Genomic DNA, 18,612 nt, shown 5'->3' on the forward strand with positions numbered 1-18,612 from the left:
ATCAGCATAAGTATGCTCTGTCTACTGCTGACATCTGCTGCAACACACTTGTTCATGGTTTTACAATCCCTTCCGCAGAGGTCTCACAGGTCTTGGTCAGAAAGGGCACGATTGCTTCTCTCCTCGTCACCCTCTCGATTTGCAACGTCTTTCTCCTCCTCTTGAACTGCCGTGTCCGGATAGCTGTCTCGTCATGTGGTCTGCCTTGCTCATATGGAGCCCTCGTGGCTCCACCGTTTATCCCTCTGGGGAAGGGAAAGGGCCGTCAGGTGTGTGTTGTGTGTGTTACTGGTCAATTGACTGGCTTTGCCTGACCCTTGTGTTGGGACACGTCAGGTAAACGGCTCTGGGGTTTGTCCGTCTTTCGTGATGTGCGAAAGTGTTGGAGTTGGAAAAAGGGGGGCGGGGGTAGAGTGTTTATATATCCTACGGGGTAGGATGGGGAAAAGGTATAAGAAGAGGCATACCGCATCTCACCCGCCTGTGTCCCACTTCCACTCCCTGATGAACCCCCATCCAGGTGATCCTCCCTCACTGGTCCACCTCCAGGAACTGGATCCAATACCGATGGCCGTGTTCTGGCCAACTGGATGACCGATCCCCAGGGACTAGTCTGGGAGACACTGTTAGGTTTCTCACAGTACCCTGGGATGTGTTTGTACCTGGACCCGTATCTGTGTCCGTAAGGGCAGCCACTGGGTGTAGGAAATGTTGTGCTGGTCGTAGAGGCAGAGGTAAACCCCTCCTCAGGAGGCCGTGTGGGACTCAAACTGGGAGCACCTTGGGGGTCGGGGGGGCAGTCGTTGCTGTAACTCTTACCAGAGACTGTAAAGTTGATAAAAATACTCTGCAACAAGTCCCTGGGTGCAGGATGCACTGGGGATGGAGAAGATATTCCAGGGGCTGAAGGCTGTATTGGCCGATGAGCTGCTGGTAGAATGGGATCAACATCCTCTTCCATCTCCTCCTGGCTTGAAAATACAACCTCCATAGGCTCATCTTTCGACATGCTACTCTACTGTTGCTGAGGCGGATATGTCGTTGACAATGTTGCTGATGCTGGACTGCAGCGCAGCGCCCCTCTGGAGATTACGGTTGTGACTGTGGACAAGGTCAGACGACTGGATCATGGACAGTGCTGATGATGAGGTAGAAGTCTCTGACTTACTGGTCATCGACAGGATGGCAGTTGACAAATAACTGCGCATGTGCCCAGTGGACGAGCGATCCGTTGATAGTGTGGCCGCCGCCAAATGGTGTTTCGTGGACGAAGATGATGATTTAGTAGGGACGGTCATGGTCATTAGCGTAGACTGCGCACCCGTGGTAGACGGGGCTGTGGATGAGCTCTTTGTTGCAGACAATGTAGCCAACGAGACTGCGGATACAGACAGAGCCTTTGTTGCTGGTGCAGTCATCGACAGAGGGGTAGTTGAACTGTGCGACCTATGTCCATGCCCTCTCTTTGGTTTCTTCCCCTGGGAAGTATCCTCTTGAGATCTCAACCTCTTCACAGAGGATTATTATTTGCACAGGCCTTCTGACCCTGGCTGAAGAATGACTGCAGACCAAGGCTGAGTCAGAGGCCCTCACCTTCTTCCAGCCATGTGACCAACCGTCAGTGGCAGTCTTTCCTGGATTTAGAGGCGAACGCCAGGCAGATGGAGAGCGGTCCACCTTGTGGTTCCGGATGCAGGCAATTAATGCATTTTGTGTGGCGCTCGTCCACAAAAACGTTGTTCAGCCCACACTTGGTGCAGGTCCTAAAGAGACTCTTCTTACTGGCATCCCCCCCATCGCCGAAGTCATGTGGCGGATCGTCACCAGCATGGATCCCCCTGTTACGTAGTCAGCCGGAGACAAACGAGGTTTTTCTTTCAAAGTTGTTTATTTTCACAACTAACAATTCACAGGTCATTGAATTCAGACAACTGATGACTGTTCCTTTCACCTCGCAGGCATTGGCGCTGTGACTTGCTTTACTTGCAATTCAGCGGTTATGCTTTTATAAGTCCCAAATAGTCTCTTATATTTCCCCGGCGCGTACAGGCTTTCAACCTGCTCGCCGGCCAGACAAACGAAATAAAAAAAAAATAGCAATTGTCCACAATTCGCACCTCATAATACTTTCTCTTTTTGCCACTTTTCTTCTCTGGAATGCAGTCTTGAACCTCGGACCAGGTACGGCGTCAATCTGTGGGTTTTCCGCTTCTTCCTAGTAAGCCCACTCGTACTCTCCGCTGGTCTCACTCCAATAGGGTGCGGCGGCCATCGCCACGTGCTGTTCTTGCAAGAGAAGACCCAGTCTGAGTCCGTTGGAGTTCCTTTTAACCCTTGCCCCACTCCTCCCCCGTAATCAGTGTTCCCAGCAACGGTTTTATCACACCTGACCCCGATTCCCCACCTCCTCCCTGCTCCGTCCGCTGTGGGTTAACCCTGTACTTTGTTCTGGTGGGTCTGATACGATAAGGAAACCCGGTTTTCCCTTTCCTTATTTTCCTTTCTTTTCCCATCGGTGGGCCCCCTCCCTGATGCGGTATTCCGTTGGGCATTCTGGGATCTGTAGTCTTTTTCCTGTTTTCCTTTCCCTTAAAGGCCAGCATTGGCACCCTGCTGATCTCTTCCACAACCCCCTCCTTTCTCCTGTGATCCAGGGCAGCCACTACTGCTTCCACATCACACCCCCCTACCGCTAGTCACTTACGTGACACAGCTGTACGTTAAAAAATAGTCTAAATAACTGAAAAGTCGAAAGATTAAAAGGAGCGAATAACAGACTGAAGATGGCCACCGGGGTGGAGCTAAGGAGGATCAACATCATCGGTTGGGGCAGTATAACCCAAAGTGACACCAATGGGCTATTTAAGTGACAAGCAGTTTTTTAGGCTTTAAAGCAAAACTGCTTTAATATTACTGAGGATTCCCAGCCAGACGACAGGGAATATTCATAAGCATGTGAATCCATGTAAGATCTAAAGCTGGAGAAGGCATAGTCCCAAGTCCCTGTAGGCACCTCAGTCGTGTTCATTGGTGCAGTGGCCCTCAAAACCTGTAGCTCAGATATTGCTGTGCTGCCCTAAGTGTGTGGGCAAAGTGCACAGTCAAGTGCCACTGCAGGGCTTTGCTTTTTGGGTGATTTAGTTCAGTTTGCCGGCGCCTCAGTTCACTCTCCATGCAGACATGGATCCTTTCAGACTGCCCTCCCAAGGAAAACATGTATGGAAGGAAGACCAGTAAGTGTCACAGGAGAGCTTAGGAGTGCAGTGTCGGGATTTGACCAAAAGGTGGTGCCCTTTATGCATTGATGGTGTAAAGCAGTAGGGAAACCCATTGGCATCTATTAATACTGCATAGACTTTGCCATGGGTCTTCAAGAGCGGCAGTTGGTCAGAGGATAACCCGAGGCAAAAGTGGTGGTTGAAGCCTGTCCGTCACAGTGACAGGGCAGGTATAAGCTCGCCAAAACAGCACACTGGCATTGCTTTCGATTTAGAGCTAGATGTATGGGGCCTTCAGCTGAGACGCCAGTGCCTCTGCATTACGACACTTAAGAGGGTTCAGGGAATCTCAATGGCGTGTCTGGGTAAATACAAGACTACTTACCCTTTCTGTTCACAAAGACAAGGAACTCCTCCAAAACAAGCACATGAAAAGGGCAAAAAATACAATGTAATGTCTATTTAGTATAGTTTAAGAATAATTAGGCCTATGCTGTTAAAGAACACATTCCAGCGCAAGCATGCCAGGTGCTAGAAACAGATGCAGAGGCGTTGGAAAGGGGGGCTGAGGAAGCTATAGCCCCTGGTCTTTTGCTTGTAGACCCGGATAAAAGCTCAGGGGCTACAAGTGAGCCAGCCTCATGCTAGAAATAGTATTTATTGTTTTTAGTTTGATGCACAGCCACACTAGGCGTTGTGCTTGCAATAGAATAAATACCATCTTTGGCTCAGTTCTGCCTGTGCTAGAAATAATAAGACTTCTAAAGAGAAAATGAATATATTTCTGTTGTGAAATATACTAATATCTACTGTGTGCCTGAAGTACAAATAATACTCTTGCTCTATTATGGGTTTTGTGAGGAAGGCATGGTATCAATAGTAGACAGACACAATGGATACAAGTTTCGAAAACCTTTATTTATACTTTTGATTGGGACAGTAGAATTCCTAACTGGCCCCAACTCTAAAACGGGAGTAATTTCGACCATTAAACAAGAACAAATGCATCCAAGTCAGTATGGTCTATATAAAAAGGCCTATACTAAGAAAACCTAACCTTGCCCTCCTTCTTAGAATAACAAATGTGTTAAGGAAATACAAAATTAAAATAGTGTCTCAAAAGGAAATGTCAGAATGGCTTCAGCACCAACTCGCTTCCCCAGGTTCAAACCCACAAGGTGTACAGTGTCTCTCAAAAAACAAAGGACAGGTGGATGGCACAGTTTTGTCAGTCTTGCACACTTTGGCTTATTGGTACAGTTCAACAGATCAATCTTAGGCTTTCAACTTCTGGTAGTTCAATCACTTGCCATCAATACTCAGTTCATATATTCTCAATTATATTCTCAATTTCTCACAGTTCTGCACAGGCTTCCCTCTGCCAGACTCGAGCCGGTCTGTCCTTCGTGGGAGTTTCCTTCCCCATGTTTCATCTCCTATATCTTTTCTCTGTCGAAGTCTTTCGAGACTGCAAGGAATTTAGATATACCTCTGCATGACCACGTTGACCGCTCTTTCAACAGTCCTTCAATTCACAATCAATAATCAACATCTGTGGCACCAATACTTCGTGGTCCTTATGATTCTCACTCTCTTTAGTCTGCCCTCTTGCCCTTTTCAAAAGTTAATGTGTAATACCAATACCTCTTGGTATTTGTAGTTCTTATTCTCTTTTAGTTTCAAAACATGAATTGCCTCTTGGTACTTGTAGTTCCTATTTGTAGTTCTTATTCTTTTGTTATCATTTAAACTTTATTAGGCACTTTTCAGTATACACCAGCAACAACCAGTGCATTATACATTGGTCTTAAGCAACAAAGAAAAACATAATTCCACCACTTTGACCAGGGTCGGACTGGGACAAGAAATAGGCCCAGTCACCCAAAACAAATTGGCCCACCCCTCGCCTCACAACCCTTGACCTCAGAAGACATCACCGGAAGTGATATCATTGACCCCACCCCAAAGTGACATCCAGGGAAGCGATGAAACACTACCTTTCACCCGTTGATAAAACAGAACTGGCATCAAATGGCGTTGTTCCCAAGTACACTAGGATAAATATGGTTATGATTTCACTAACATGATATACATTTCATGCAAGAAGGATCACCATATGTATCATTAATATCTGTGTGCATAGATCCATATTGTCAAATTACTGTGAATCCAAGCAGACGTCCAAGGCCAAATGATATATTATTGTATAGCACTTAGGCTTAAGCTCTTTTTTATAGAACAAATATGCACACAATATCACCCAACCTGTGTTGGGATTCATTTATCAACCTAAGAAGGATGAAAGGCTTTTTGTAAAAAAAAATTAAAAAGTTGAAAAAAAGAATTTTTTTTCTACTTTTTTTTTCTCCAAACCAGCCCATGTGTGGCCAGAAACCAGCCCCCAAACCCTAGGGACGATTTCGGCTTCGAAAGGCTGAGGGGCCAATCCGACCCTAACTTGGACCCTGTAGTGCATCTGGTGCTTCATACCAAACAATAAACCCAAGTTGAGTGCCTTGCATTGAAACCGTAACAATACAATAAAAGCAAAAGTAAAATGCAAAATAAAAATATAAGGAATTGTGCAATGATAAACAATAATAACATACTCATGCATAACTCGCCCTAATGTGATTTTAGTGGCCTCTGAGGGTATCTGCGTACGGATTAGGGAGTTTTCTGCAGCCTAAAGCAACGAAAATGATGTAATTTCATCGAGTTTATGATGGATAATGGGGCTATCATGTTCGCTCACATATGTGATTAATGGGAACAAGTCTGCTAGAAATTGCGGCATCCGCCCCTGCAATGCCCAATCGATTTTGCTCAAGGCGGCAACATACTTATCTTGTGCCCACCACTCCCTGATGTCTGGCTCTTCCTGGCTCTTCCAGTGATTAGCCATCACCAGTCTTGCCGCCACTAAGAAGTGGGTGATCAATCGAGAACCTCTGGCACCTATCTTGTACCGACCATGGGAATCTTTGTGGCCCCGGAACATCACTAAGGGGTCAAATTCAAGCTTGAATCCACACCTCCTTAAATTGGGCAACCACTTTTTTCCAGAACCCTTGGATTTGGGGGCATACCCACCACATATGAATGAGGGGGGGGGTGGAGTGGTGCGGGTTCGCTACCGTTCTGGGGTCAGGTACACAATACTTTAAACGCATTTTCTTTAAGGTGAACCACCTGAGAGGGCGTACCCGCCCTTGTCCATATGTTGTACCATGCCATCTCATCAATGTTGTCCTCCCATTTGGCCATGTATCCATGCAGTGCTTTAAATTAACTGGAATTCAGCACCTGATATAGGGATGCAAGATCTTCTGTGGGGGGGGGGGGTCCCCAATAAAGAGATCTTCAAAGATGGTTATGTCATGCTTCCCGTGGACTGTTACATTTGATCGAGATACCCAATGTCTCAGCTGGGTATAACCGTATCTATCTGTGTCGTTGACCAAAAAGGTCTGCTTGCATTGGTCAAACGTGAGAGGGAGGTTATCCCAAAACAACTGCCCCAGTCTGCTCAGCCCACTTTGAGACCACCTAAGCAACTGCCTTCTACTAAGCCCGGCGGGAACTCGCTATTGCCCCATATCCCTGTCATAGGAGAGGGGAAGGTAGCTGTAGCATATCGCCTTGCGGCTTTGTCCCAGTTCTTCAATGGAGTATTTGTTGTTGGTAGCCCTCGCCCACCCCTTCTCCTTACCCTCGGGGAGAACCAGCACCAGCGATGTGTCAGGGATCCCAGGACCTCTTATTCAATGGCGACCCAGTGCTTGGGGTTAGTCGCCATAGCTTGGCTCCGTAGGACGGGTGCAATTTGAGCAGCAAAGAGATCACTTTCTATGTCGGGTACCACCAGTCCCCCGGCTACCCTCACTGTCATGAGCGTGCGCCTAGCAACTCTGGGGAATTGTTTTGACCCTATAAACCTAAAAACACGTGTCTGCAGTTCTTTCAATATTGCCCTGGGGATCCAAATCGGTAACACCTGAAATGTTTATAACAACCATGGCAATAGGGTCATCGCTGTTATTTTGCCCAACCAGGAGATCTCAGAAGAACCCTACCTCTCCAAATCCTGCTTGGCCCCAGCAAACAGTGGCAGAATATTTGCTGCATATAAGTCAGTATATTTCGCTGTGAGATGAACACCCAGATACTTCATGGAATAGGAAGCTCACGAAAATGGTAAACTAGACTTCAGGCGCTCCACTGTTTCCCCGTGAATCCGTTATGTTGAGATTCGTTGATTTCGAATAATTCATCTTAAAGCCTGAGACCTCTCAGAATCTGTCTAATAATGAAATGATATGAGGTAACGTTTTCGGAGAGTCCCGCATGTAGAAAAGGAGGTCATTGGCGTAGAGAGTGCCATTTTATGGTGGTAGTCCACCACTTCCACACCGATAATATATCTCGAGCAGAGCACTAAACAGGCCAAAGGCTCCAGTGTTAGGGCGAAAAGGAGGGGGGACAACGGACACCCTTTCGGGGTCCCCTTCGCAAATTCACTGGGTTCGACAAGACCCCATTTACCTTGAACCGGGTAGAGGGGAGGACAAAATTAGCCAGGACCAATGTTCTAAACTGTGGTCCAAACCCAAATCCCAGGAGTACCTTTGATAAGTATCCCCAATCCACCCAATCAAATGCTTTTTCAGCGTTGATTGAGAGAAAAACTAACGGCTGCTTATATTGGCACACCCAGGCCGAGATATCTACCGTCCGACGAATGTTATCAAATGTTTGACGCCCAAGGACAAAGCCTGTCTGGTCTGTCGCCACTATTCCGGGGAGTAACCATTGCTAAGCGTGTAGCCAGTATTTTTGAGAATATACAAGCATCATAATTTAGGACTGCTATAGGACGGTAGGAAGAGCATAACGTGGGGTCTTTTCCAGGTTTATTAAGCAATGTTAGTGTTGATTCCCCCATTGATGGTGTAATAGACCCAGTATCCATGAAGGAATTGAAAACAACTGCCATGTGGGGGGCGAGGACATCAGAGAACTTTTTGTAAAACAGGGTGGTGAACCCATCCAGGCGGGGAGCTTTATTCCTGGGGAGAGCGCAAATAGCTTGTGTGGATCTGCTCTATTGTTATGGGCGTTTCTAGTGTCTGCTTGTGCGCTTCAGATATTTGGGGGAGGGTGGAATCCAGCAGAAACGCGTCCTGCTGCAGGCTATTAAGAGGGTCAGCGGCATATAGTTCAGTATAAAACCGCATCAATATGTCTATTTCAGTTGGTTCCTCTTCATGCATCTGGTCTCGAGAGTCCCACAGCCCCCCAAATTGTAGTGCTGTTTTTCTGGGCCTGAAGCTTATGCGCTAGCACCCAGGACGCCTTATTTGAAGTGCTATAATAGAAATGTTTTGTCCTAAGCATCTTATGGGAGATGTCATCTGCCCATAATGCTTTTAATTCCGCCCTTGCCACTTGTAACTGACTGTACGTTCTTCTCGCCTCGTCCAGTTTATATTGAGCTTCCCAATCCTCGACTATCTCCTCTGCCCGGACCCGTTGGGCTGTAAGGATTTTCTTCTGAGCTGATGCTAAACTGATCAGCCCCCCCCCCCCAGCGTTGGCTTCAAAGCCTCCCATGCCCTGATTCCTTGATATCTCTCCCGTAAGTTTCTCCTGGAAATATTATGTAATCCTCTCTGTGATAGTGGCACATATTGCTTGGTCCGCTAATATAGAGTCATTCAACTTCCACCCCATAGATTTCCTCCCCCTCAGCCCATACCCATCTAGTTGCGACGTAATAGGAGTGTGGTCGGATACCAGCGCTTCTTCTATGGTGGTGGAAGATATACCTGGGAGAAGGAAACTAGATACCAAGAACAAATCAATTCTGGAGTAGCTTCTGTGGACATATGAGAAGCGCATGTAGGCACGTTGCTGAGGGTGCAGGTGTCTCCATATATCCACCAGGTCCATGTCTCCCATAGCTCTTTTTAAGAGAAACCACGTTGGCCAATTCAGAGGAAGGACATGGGCCCTTCCTATCAACCATCCCCTCTAGAACCACATTAAAGTCCCCACCTACCACCAGTTCTCCCCCTCTGAAATTGCACAATATATGGGAATAAATTAGCATATAATTGATCTTGATGCTGATTAGGGCCATATACCGACACCAAGGAGAAATCTCTGCCTGCCAATCGCAAGATCAACCCAACGTATCTGCCCAAAGGATCTTTAAGATGTTTCCCTGCTCAAAGTGAAGGGAGCCGGCTACAAGGATTGCAACCCCCCCCCCTTTTTTCTGGGTGGAAGAGGCAAAGTAGTGAGGAGGGACCCACCGGGACCTTAGTCGCGGCCAGTCCTGCCACAAAATATGCGTCTCCTAAATTAGGGCTATATCGGCTTTCAGCTTTACTAGCTTAGTTAACACACTCTTCCTTTTCCTCAGAGAATTCAGGTATACCATTTTTACATCAGTCATCTCAATACCCCGTTATGCCCTCTTCTCCCAAGCCATTGCTCAGAAGCCCTCCCTACCCTCACTCTTCCCAGTTTCCAGATCACCCCTGCGCACCTCCACTGCTTCCATTCGCGGCTGCCCATCATTTGGCAACTAGTGTTTCCTCTGTATTGCCCTCTCTTGAGCTGTGCCATAACATGAAAAAGGAAAAACCAAAATAACGTAACTCCCAACCTTAACAACTTCATTTGGGGTGAACATCGGACCTAAAGCCTGAAATGAGGTGTGCACTCCTAGTGCCCTTACAGATGTGTAAATTCGCCAAAACCCAACCTCTGCACCTCTATATCTGCCTCTTCCTCCATTATCCTGGGTTCTTCATTGATGCCCCTTTAACCAGGTCGCCCTCCTCTGAGTTTAAGCTCCTCTCCAGTGTTTCCATTGAGGGCCTGCGTCCCTCCTTCCTTCTGCCTTTCCTCAAGTGGGACTGGACCCAGGTGGACCCCGAGGGACCTCGGGAGCTATCACCCGGCAGGTGTAAATCTGCTTCCGGTATCTTCAGAGACTACACCGCTGCTCAGAGGGAAGTGAATTGGTGCTGTACTCCATCCAGTTGGAACATGATGCGGAAGGGGTATCCCCATCTGTAACACCCCCCTTTATCTCCGAGCCAGTTAGTTAAAGGCTGCATGATTCTGCGTCTTTGGATTGTCCCGAGAGAGATCCTACAACAATTGGAGAGAGGCCCTTTATATTCCAGACTGCATTGTTACCTGATTTTCTGGAAGATTAGTTCTTTGGTCATGAAAAAATGAACTCTTGTCAAGATATCAGGGAGAAGATTGTCGAGTTTGGAAGTCAGAGGACACACTGTGTGTGTGGTCCAAAGTAAGATCTACTTCTGTGTCTCCCAATATCTCCTGGAACAACCCCCTGATGTATCCTTCCAAATCCTCATCTTTAATCTCCTTTGGAACCCCCCCCCCCGATCTGAACATTGTTCCTCCGGGAGCGATTTTCAGCATCCTCCTATTTTTCTTCAGCGGATTGCCTGTAAGCCTCAAGAGCTGCCACTCTCTGTTCCAGCTGATCTTGTGCATTTGCTTGGTCACTGACGGCCGTCTCCAGCTCCCCCAGATTAGTTTCATTCTGCAGTACATTATGGGACAGGTCCTGAAAGGAGCTTTTTAGTTCCTGCAGTTTTGACGCCATTTCTTTTTGTATGGATTGAAATAAGCGAAAGATGTCTCCACGTATGGCGGGCTGTGCTTCGTCTTCCACCCCGGGGGGTGGCTCAGATGCCGATTTAGACTGCTGGAGCATCTCTTTTATAGATCTCACTGGCTTGTCCTTAGATTTCCCTGACTTCATTTTATTCATGAATGAGGATGGAAGATTACTGAAGTTCTGCTGTAAGATGAGATTGCCAGAGACTCCCTGCTCTCTCCACTATAAACCTGCTGCTGTGATCTGGTCAGCTCCAGATTTGCAGAATGAAGCAGGTTCCGGACCAGAAGACTCCAGTTATGCCATCAATAGGGGGATCTTTCCAATGTTGAAAATATCTCCAAGCGCTAACACCAATCTTCTCTGCCGAGTTATAGCCCATTCATCTAGGCAGATGGCAGTAGGACCACATTGCAGGGGGACCGAGCTCCCTGCTCCCTCCTCATACCTCTGGCAGGCAAGTATTCGCTAGGCGTCACACATGCAGGGTGCTCCACAGACCCGGGTCGCCCTCAATAATGGAGAACTGCTCCATTACTGTGAGGCATGAGCCTCCAAGATCCCCCCAACGTGGGCTATGTCCGTGCTCACTCCTTGTCTGCCAAACACTGTTACCTGGCCTTCGGGCGTTCCCGCGATGGGCAGGTCTCTTCCTGCTGCTAGGGAAGAGGAGGTATGTCGCCTGTCCCTCCACTTTCCCTTTATAAGATGGGAGGCAGTGTGTTGCTCCTCTAGGTGCGATCACCCGGCGGCTCGAGTCCCGCTGTCATAGCTCCACTTGCTGATGCCGTAGGGAAGAGGATCTCCAAACCCCCTCCTAGGGAACTCAATTAGCAGCGTCATTCCTGATCGGATGCTGGACCCCTCATCATTACTCGGGTCATTACAGGCAGACAGGGCTGGGCCGACCCTCGAATCACTCTCCTTGCCGTGGCCGCCATTTTTCCGCTCATCGGAGCCTCCGCCTCAGAACCGTTCCACTGCTCTTCTGCTCCTATCACAATATGTTTTCCATGCTGTGAAACGGTGCATTTATGAGGCTAATATTGCCTTTCCTGCTGCGCAGGGCTGCGGAGATGACAGACTTGCGGCTCCATCAGCCTCCAGCCAGGCCACGCCCCCCCATTCGTATTCTCTTTTACTTGCCTTCTTCGCCTTTTTCCAATGTTCTTATATTTGACCTTTTGTCCTGCTGGCATATTTCACAGATCACAAATGTCACTTTCCTCTTATTCAACTTTCTTTCCTTATCGTGGTTTCCATGGATCTCTGCTTGTAATATCTTTCAAAATACAAAAACATTTCACAGAGACTTTCGAATGTGTGACTTCATCTCGCAGGACCACTCTGCTACTTTGTATCCTTGTCTTTCAACAATTGTTCTCTTAATTCGCGTTTTATCAGCACACGGGCAATCTTCAAATTTCAAATTACAGTCCCTTTCCCTTTAACATTAACCAGACTTGTTTCCCTTGATACCTACAGGGTGATTCCCGACACCCAGAAGCTGGTTTTAGCTCCTGCTCATTGAATCTCAATTTTTAACCCTGCCTTTAATGAGGTTGATCCGGCCTAGTTGGCACCTGCACTGAAAAGCAGGCCTGTACTGTTACATGTAAGTTTTCCAGCAGAATTTCCCTTCATGAATGTAAAATACATGTAAAGGTATGTATTGAAAAAAGACTTACCGTTGTCCTTAGTAAAACCACATCACAATCTTTCAGTGTACTCCTAATGCACGTTGCTTTCACACGCCACCTGGGCAACCAGTAGAGGAGGAGAAGGAGGAAGCCGCCGGTACAGACTACCCCAACAGAAGCTAAACCCATCTTCCAACGACACAGGGTATACCCATAAATCTCCTACATGGAAAAAGAAAAGCAGGTAATTAACAAGGATGTCCTTAAATCAATTCCATGGACAAAATGTCATAATTGCTACTAACCAAAATATTCACAATCTCAAAGTTTTAGCCATTCACACAGTTCTACCACTTTACCCCCCGATCTGATGAACATTTGCACAACCACCCGTTTGCAGCAGATGCAATAATTTCAGAGCCCACTGCGCCATATTCTTCAGGTACAGATAAGTGGTTACCCAGTCAACAAAACAAATCAGTATCTAGGGAAAAAGCAAAGTTAATATAAATGTCTAGATTATTGACCAGAAATACTGACTAAGAATAATTCTCTTGAGCAATAACGAAGTGGGCTGAACCTCTTTCACACAATTCAAAATAATTCTAGCCACATTCTTGCCAATGGGTGATCCATAAAGAGAATCATCAGCTACAACTTATCCTGATCATATAGAAAATTCAGAAGCACAAAACAAGAACCACTCATGGCATGGTGTTAGGACTGAAGAGTGTGACAAAATGACTAATAAGCCCCACAATGCCACTAAGCCAGCAGTCATCCCAATCAAAAAGGTGAAACGGAAACAGCCCCAACAGGTATACCCCCTTTGCGTCATTTGGTAATCTGGGTCGAGGTCAGGTGAGCTGGTACAGATACAACACAAACACGGTGGTACCAAAATAAAAGAATGTTCAACCAAGTTTCTCTAAAAGTAGAAACTTAAATTAAACGTCCACAAATACACAAATGTAATCCAAAGAAAATTGGTTCACGCTTTTATGGGGAAGCACAGATAAAACAGACTTTAAGGTAAATAGCACTCTTGATTGGAAGGAAGGGTTGCTCAGGTAAATATAGCAGCAAAATATCAAGTTCATTAGGATAGTTTTCTAAAGGTGGAGAAGGGGACTAGTCACTTGGGTCCATCAAGACGGTCTAGCGGGATAGGGCCACTTCACTTGTCTTTTGGGCTCAACATAGGACTCAGGCTTTTCATCATCCAACCGGGAGGCTTGGCACTTTTGGTATGGGCTGGGGTCAAGTTGAGGAACAGAGACTATGGGCTCCAACGATCCACAGCTGTTCAGCAGCATTGGCTGCAAGCGGATCAAAGATGTTGGGGACAGCCAGCAATGTCTGGTCGGCTGGGCTGGAAGACTCGACAGCCTCAGGTGTAGAGAATCAGAGACTTGCCTTCGGCTTTCAGTCGGCTCAACTTCCTCAATACGTCGTGGGGGTACTGCAGCAACATCAGCTGAGAACTCGTAGAAGCTGGTGACGAGCAGCAGTATCGAGTTGGGGACATAGAACACTGTCTCAGATGCAGAGACAGCGTTTTTTCAGCGTCATGTAAAGCAAGGAGATGCAGACACATGCAAGCGTTGAGGTCGGAGATGACTCCAATGATTCCCCTGAAGAAGCTTAGTCAGCATCAAAGGTGCCAAAAATGGCATTGGGGAGGCTCAGAGATGCGAGAGCCAGAGGTAGTTCCTTGGTCTGTGGATGCTAAGAGGCCCGGACCAGGGTATCAGGGCACAGGGTATGAGGACTTTCTTCTGCCCTTCCAAGCCAGGAAGGTCTGAAAACGACAAATGTCGGGGCTCGGTCACCTCCAGTGGCTGGGTCCTGAATACCAGTGCCTCAGTTGCAATAGGCTTTGTCCACACAGCAATTTCTCCCCAAATGTGCACTTGGAAGAGGAAAGCTCTTCTCCCTACCCATCCCATGTAGCCTACAGTCTTCACCTCTATGGCAGAGGGCATTGGAATAGACTGTACTCCCAATAGCGTTACAAGTAAATCCTTCTGGCCTTGAAGTCCAAAGATGAATCCAATAAGGGGAGGTTGTCCCCCTTATACAGACAAAAAGCTACAGTGAATTGAACCAAAGCAGGTCTGTTGTGAGCGGTCCAATCCAGGCTGCTGTAATGGGTGTCTTGACATTCCAGAGTGCTTTGTGTGCAGGAAGTGGGGAGTGGAGGGCAAAGTTTAATCTGCCTCCACTCCCTATTTGCCTACTTGGAAAGGACTTTAGTAAACAGTATCCTGGTGTGAGAAGGCCATGTTCACGTCAGGACGGTCCTTTAAGCACTGGATCCTAGGGGACCACCGAAATAGGGTCTGTGTGCCCTGACGGAAGCTGTTGGTCTTCCTCTGGGGATTCAAAGGGGAAAAGGGGCAGCTTCCTGTGTCAGGGTCCTGCATGATTGTCAGGGCTACAGACAGTAAATACATACCCTGTCATGAGTGGATCACCTCACCAAGCCGACAATAGTATGACATACAAATGCTCTGGCTGTACTATTGTGTAAGCTCAGTAGCTACCATGTAATAACTAACTTATGTTTAGGGTTCAATATGCCACCAAGCAGCAGGGGAACACTTCTATTTTAAACTAGAGGTGCAACTGATTAAAAGCACTTCTGACTGTTGGAAGTCTGTCTGTGTCCCAACAGCTGTTCAGGAATGCAAATGTGACCTTTGAGCGCTGCTACTGCAGACCAGCCACTGCGGGATATCGGGAGACTGTTCCAGCAAATGTACATGTGCACACCATGTTTTTGGCATGAAGCATCATCAAAGGGAGGGGGGGGGGGGTGAGATTAGTAGGCCTCCCATTCTGAAACAAAATTGCTTGCTGCATTTTGTTATTACAAATCAAAAAAGCTTGGGCTAGTAAACCTTGCAGATGGAATGACATCACAAATAGGAAGTGTAGGACTAGTAGTAAAGAGTATTAGGATATCTAAGAATTAACCCACCTCTCTTTCTTGTTACAGTTCTTAATATTGAAGACTACCAAAGCAAGAAGGTTTCTGCTTAGAGTTAAACAGTAGTTTGTGGCATTCATGCAGTTATCAAAACCAAGCAGGCCAGTGTGGGTCATTTATTTGGATGGATGTGGGCCAGTTTTAGTTAAGGGTCTGCATCGATCAACTTCAGGGTTCAAACCATCTGGGAGCTATTTAGCTCCTGCATGTAGATTAGGGGAGTTTGGTTTGCTTGAAACCAAGAGCTATTTTTTGCTCCCCGAGGTCAAATGGTGCCTTACAAACCTACATATGAGTATTTCTGAATGTTAAAGAATTATTGGGACACATCTAGTACACATTTAAACATAATGAATCATACATAATGGGCAATAAGTACAAGTTTGCATCTCATGTGAAAGTTGGATTTGTGGTGTGTTGTGTACCCGCTCCTGGATTCCCAGCAGTAGCTCCTGCCTACTGGGTGATGCCGGACACCCAGGAGCTATTTTTAGTTCCTCATCGTAATTTCGAACCCTGCACTTAAATGGAAATAAGCATAACAATATATTTAAGAGCCAAATAATGGAAACATGACTGACCCATGTGAAGAATCAGACGATTCCCTCCAGAAACCTGGTCTGGGACCCTCCTTATGTGGCCAGGGAAAGGCAGATGCTTCCTGAACTCTGGCCTAGGGGTAGTGTATGGTGGGAGGATCACATGGGGGGCAGGAACAGACAAGGAAGACTGGATTAACCCCCTCTAACATGCCCCGCAATCCCACACTTGCGATGGCTCTTTGCCAAATAGCAGAAATTGAAAAACCTAACTTTGCTAATAGAAACAAGTCCCAGAACCGTAGAGGGACTGAGACGAGGAAGCGGGCTGAGGAAGCATGTAGTTAAAGTCGGGCAATAAAGCCTAGTAGCCATTACAGCAGTCAGGCAATTAAGGCTAACAGCCCACATCTGAACATGATCACTGAACCTGGGAGGCAGAAAATGCACCCTCAGGGAGAAAAAAGGGGACGGAGTGGAAGGAGCTGGAACGTTGGCTGGAGTGTAGGCTGTGGCAGTAGAAGCAGAAGGAAGACACAAGACTGGCTATCCAAGCAGAAGTGAGAGAACAACAGGGACGCCGGAACGAGGAGACAGCAGATTTCAACTACATGTTTATAGAGAGTCCTGTCCGCCCAAACTCTGAAGTGCAGAGGATGTGCAGCGGAAGATGTGCTGGAGAAAGTTTTCCACATGTGAGCCCGATTGCCAAGCTGCTGGCATGTCGAACACTGAGGCAAGAAGCAATTGCCAAACTAAAGGTCTTGGGAGTAGAGGAAACCCCCAAGACGTGTGGACGAACCGGAGACACCTGTTCAGGAGAATGGTTTAGGTCCCCAGCGAGCCAAAAGCAGTAGATGTTGTAAACAAAGTCGAGAAAGCAGTGCAACCCGCAGAGAAAACGCTTCAGAAGCCATTGAGTGAAGCACAGAGTTCTAAAGCATTGCCGGTAACTGTAACCAGCTCCTTTGCCACTCGCGTAAGATTTTCAGCGAGTAGAAATGGACCACTGTATTAAAAGATTCTTTGAACAATGGAAACGTAACACATGCGTATTGAGGAAAAGGCATCTTGCTCATGTAGGAAGCTAATGCGGCTACAGATTTGATTTTTTTTTTTTTTAACATTTGTATAGCGCTTATCCCATAAGGGGTACCAGCAGAAACCTGCATCTGGGCACCGATGGCAATTAAACAGATGATCACACAGACATTAGTGAAGATTGTAATAATATATGATTTTATATAAATAAGTAGGTCTTCAGTTGCTTACTAAATGTACTCCGGGAATCAATTTGTCATAGGTTATCTGGAAGGGAGTTCCAGGTTCGAGGGCCTGTAAGGTGAGAAACGCCTATGGACCCACGTAGAGGTTCTGGCGGATGAAACCACTAACCGACCTTTTCCCGCAGATCATAAAGTATGATTGGGGCGATAGGTGGTAACATTAGATAAGTAAACTGGGGCCAGGCTGTGCATGCATTTAAAAACGATACATAGGATGTTGAACAGGATCCTTTGCTGCACCGGGAGCCAATGAAGGCTCCTTTGAAAAAGGAGAGATGGAAGTATTTCTGGGTAGATCAGAGATCAGTTGGACTGCTGAATTTTGAGCCACCTGCAACCTCTGAAGGGTATTTGGGAATATCCATCAAAAGGGCATGGGTTTGTGATCCAGGGGAGTTAACCTTCCTTTTATCAAAAGAACTGCCATCTCAATTGCAGCAGAGCCACACTCCTCCGGGGGATGGCTTTAGACCTAATGGAACAGTAAGGTACTTTTAGCACGACTACTATAGGATTTGCAAGGTATGTTTAATCGGACACTAAGGCCACTTATTAGCATGCCTGCCATATTCTTCATAGGATATAAGGATTGTACAGCCCATGCTATCAGGATATATCACACTGCAACCCCCTTCCATTCCAGAATATTGGATTTGCCTTCACCTGGGAATGGCTGCCTGAGCCGATCGGCTTGATCAGTGTAGCCATTTGTAGAATATTTTGAACAATCAGATTTCTTCCAACCCCTGAGCTATTTTGTGCAATTGTGTAGCAGAATTCCACCTTGATTTGGAATCACCAAGAGTGTCTGCATCGCCTCTTCCACCTTTCACTACCCAAAATAAACCTGTTCTACCACCATCCGTAAAATTCTTCAGCAGGACCGCTGAACTTTCTATCAGACCGTCCTCCACTTTCAATTTGGCTGTAACTCTCAACACGGGACAGAAGAATCATTCTGCATGGCTCAAACTTTCCATCAATCAATCAATTTGATGCACCAGGCCTTCTCAGAAGAGCTGCTTTACGTTTAATAGTGCATCACTGGCACTTTTTACTTTGCATAACATATAAACGTTCTAACCCTCCTGAAGTAACAGCGGAAACACTGATGTGGTGTGCAAATCACACATTTTTCACCCTCTACCCAGGCCTGTCAATTGGCTAGCACTAGGTCAGCTATACAGACCATGAAGAAATTAACAGCATAATGCAGTTGTTAATGTTGTGCATCATGTGCCTGTAGTGGAGCGATAACAGATTCTGGATGT

The 18,612-nt window shown here is 46.7% G+C and overlaps 1 protein-coding gene across 2 annotated transcripts in view; it reads right to left on the reverse strand.

Moving 5' to 3' along the window:
• Positions 1-18,612, reverse strand: part of ATP13A3 (ATPase 13A3) — a 1,430,808-nt gene that overhangs the window by 1,091,695 nt on the left and 320,501 nt on the right. For both annotated transcript variants that reach the window (XM_069618570.1, XM_069618569.1), the window contains exon 3: positions 12,573-12,746. In XM_069618570.1, coding sequence (XP_069474671.1) covers positions 12,573-12,746 — 174 coding nt within the window. The remainder of the gene's footprint in view (positions 1-12,572; positions 12,747-18,612) is intronic.

This window comes from Ambystoma mexicanum, chromosome 10, assembly GCF_040938575.1.
Source record: "Ambystoma mexicanum isolate Mex_15411 chromosome 10, UKY_AmexF1_1, whole genome shotgun sequence".
Lineage (NCBI taxonomy): Eukaryota > Metazoa > Chordata > Amphibia > Caudata > Ambystomatidae > Ambystoma > Ambystoma mexicanum.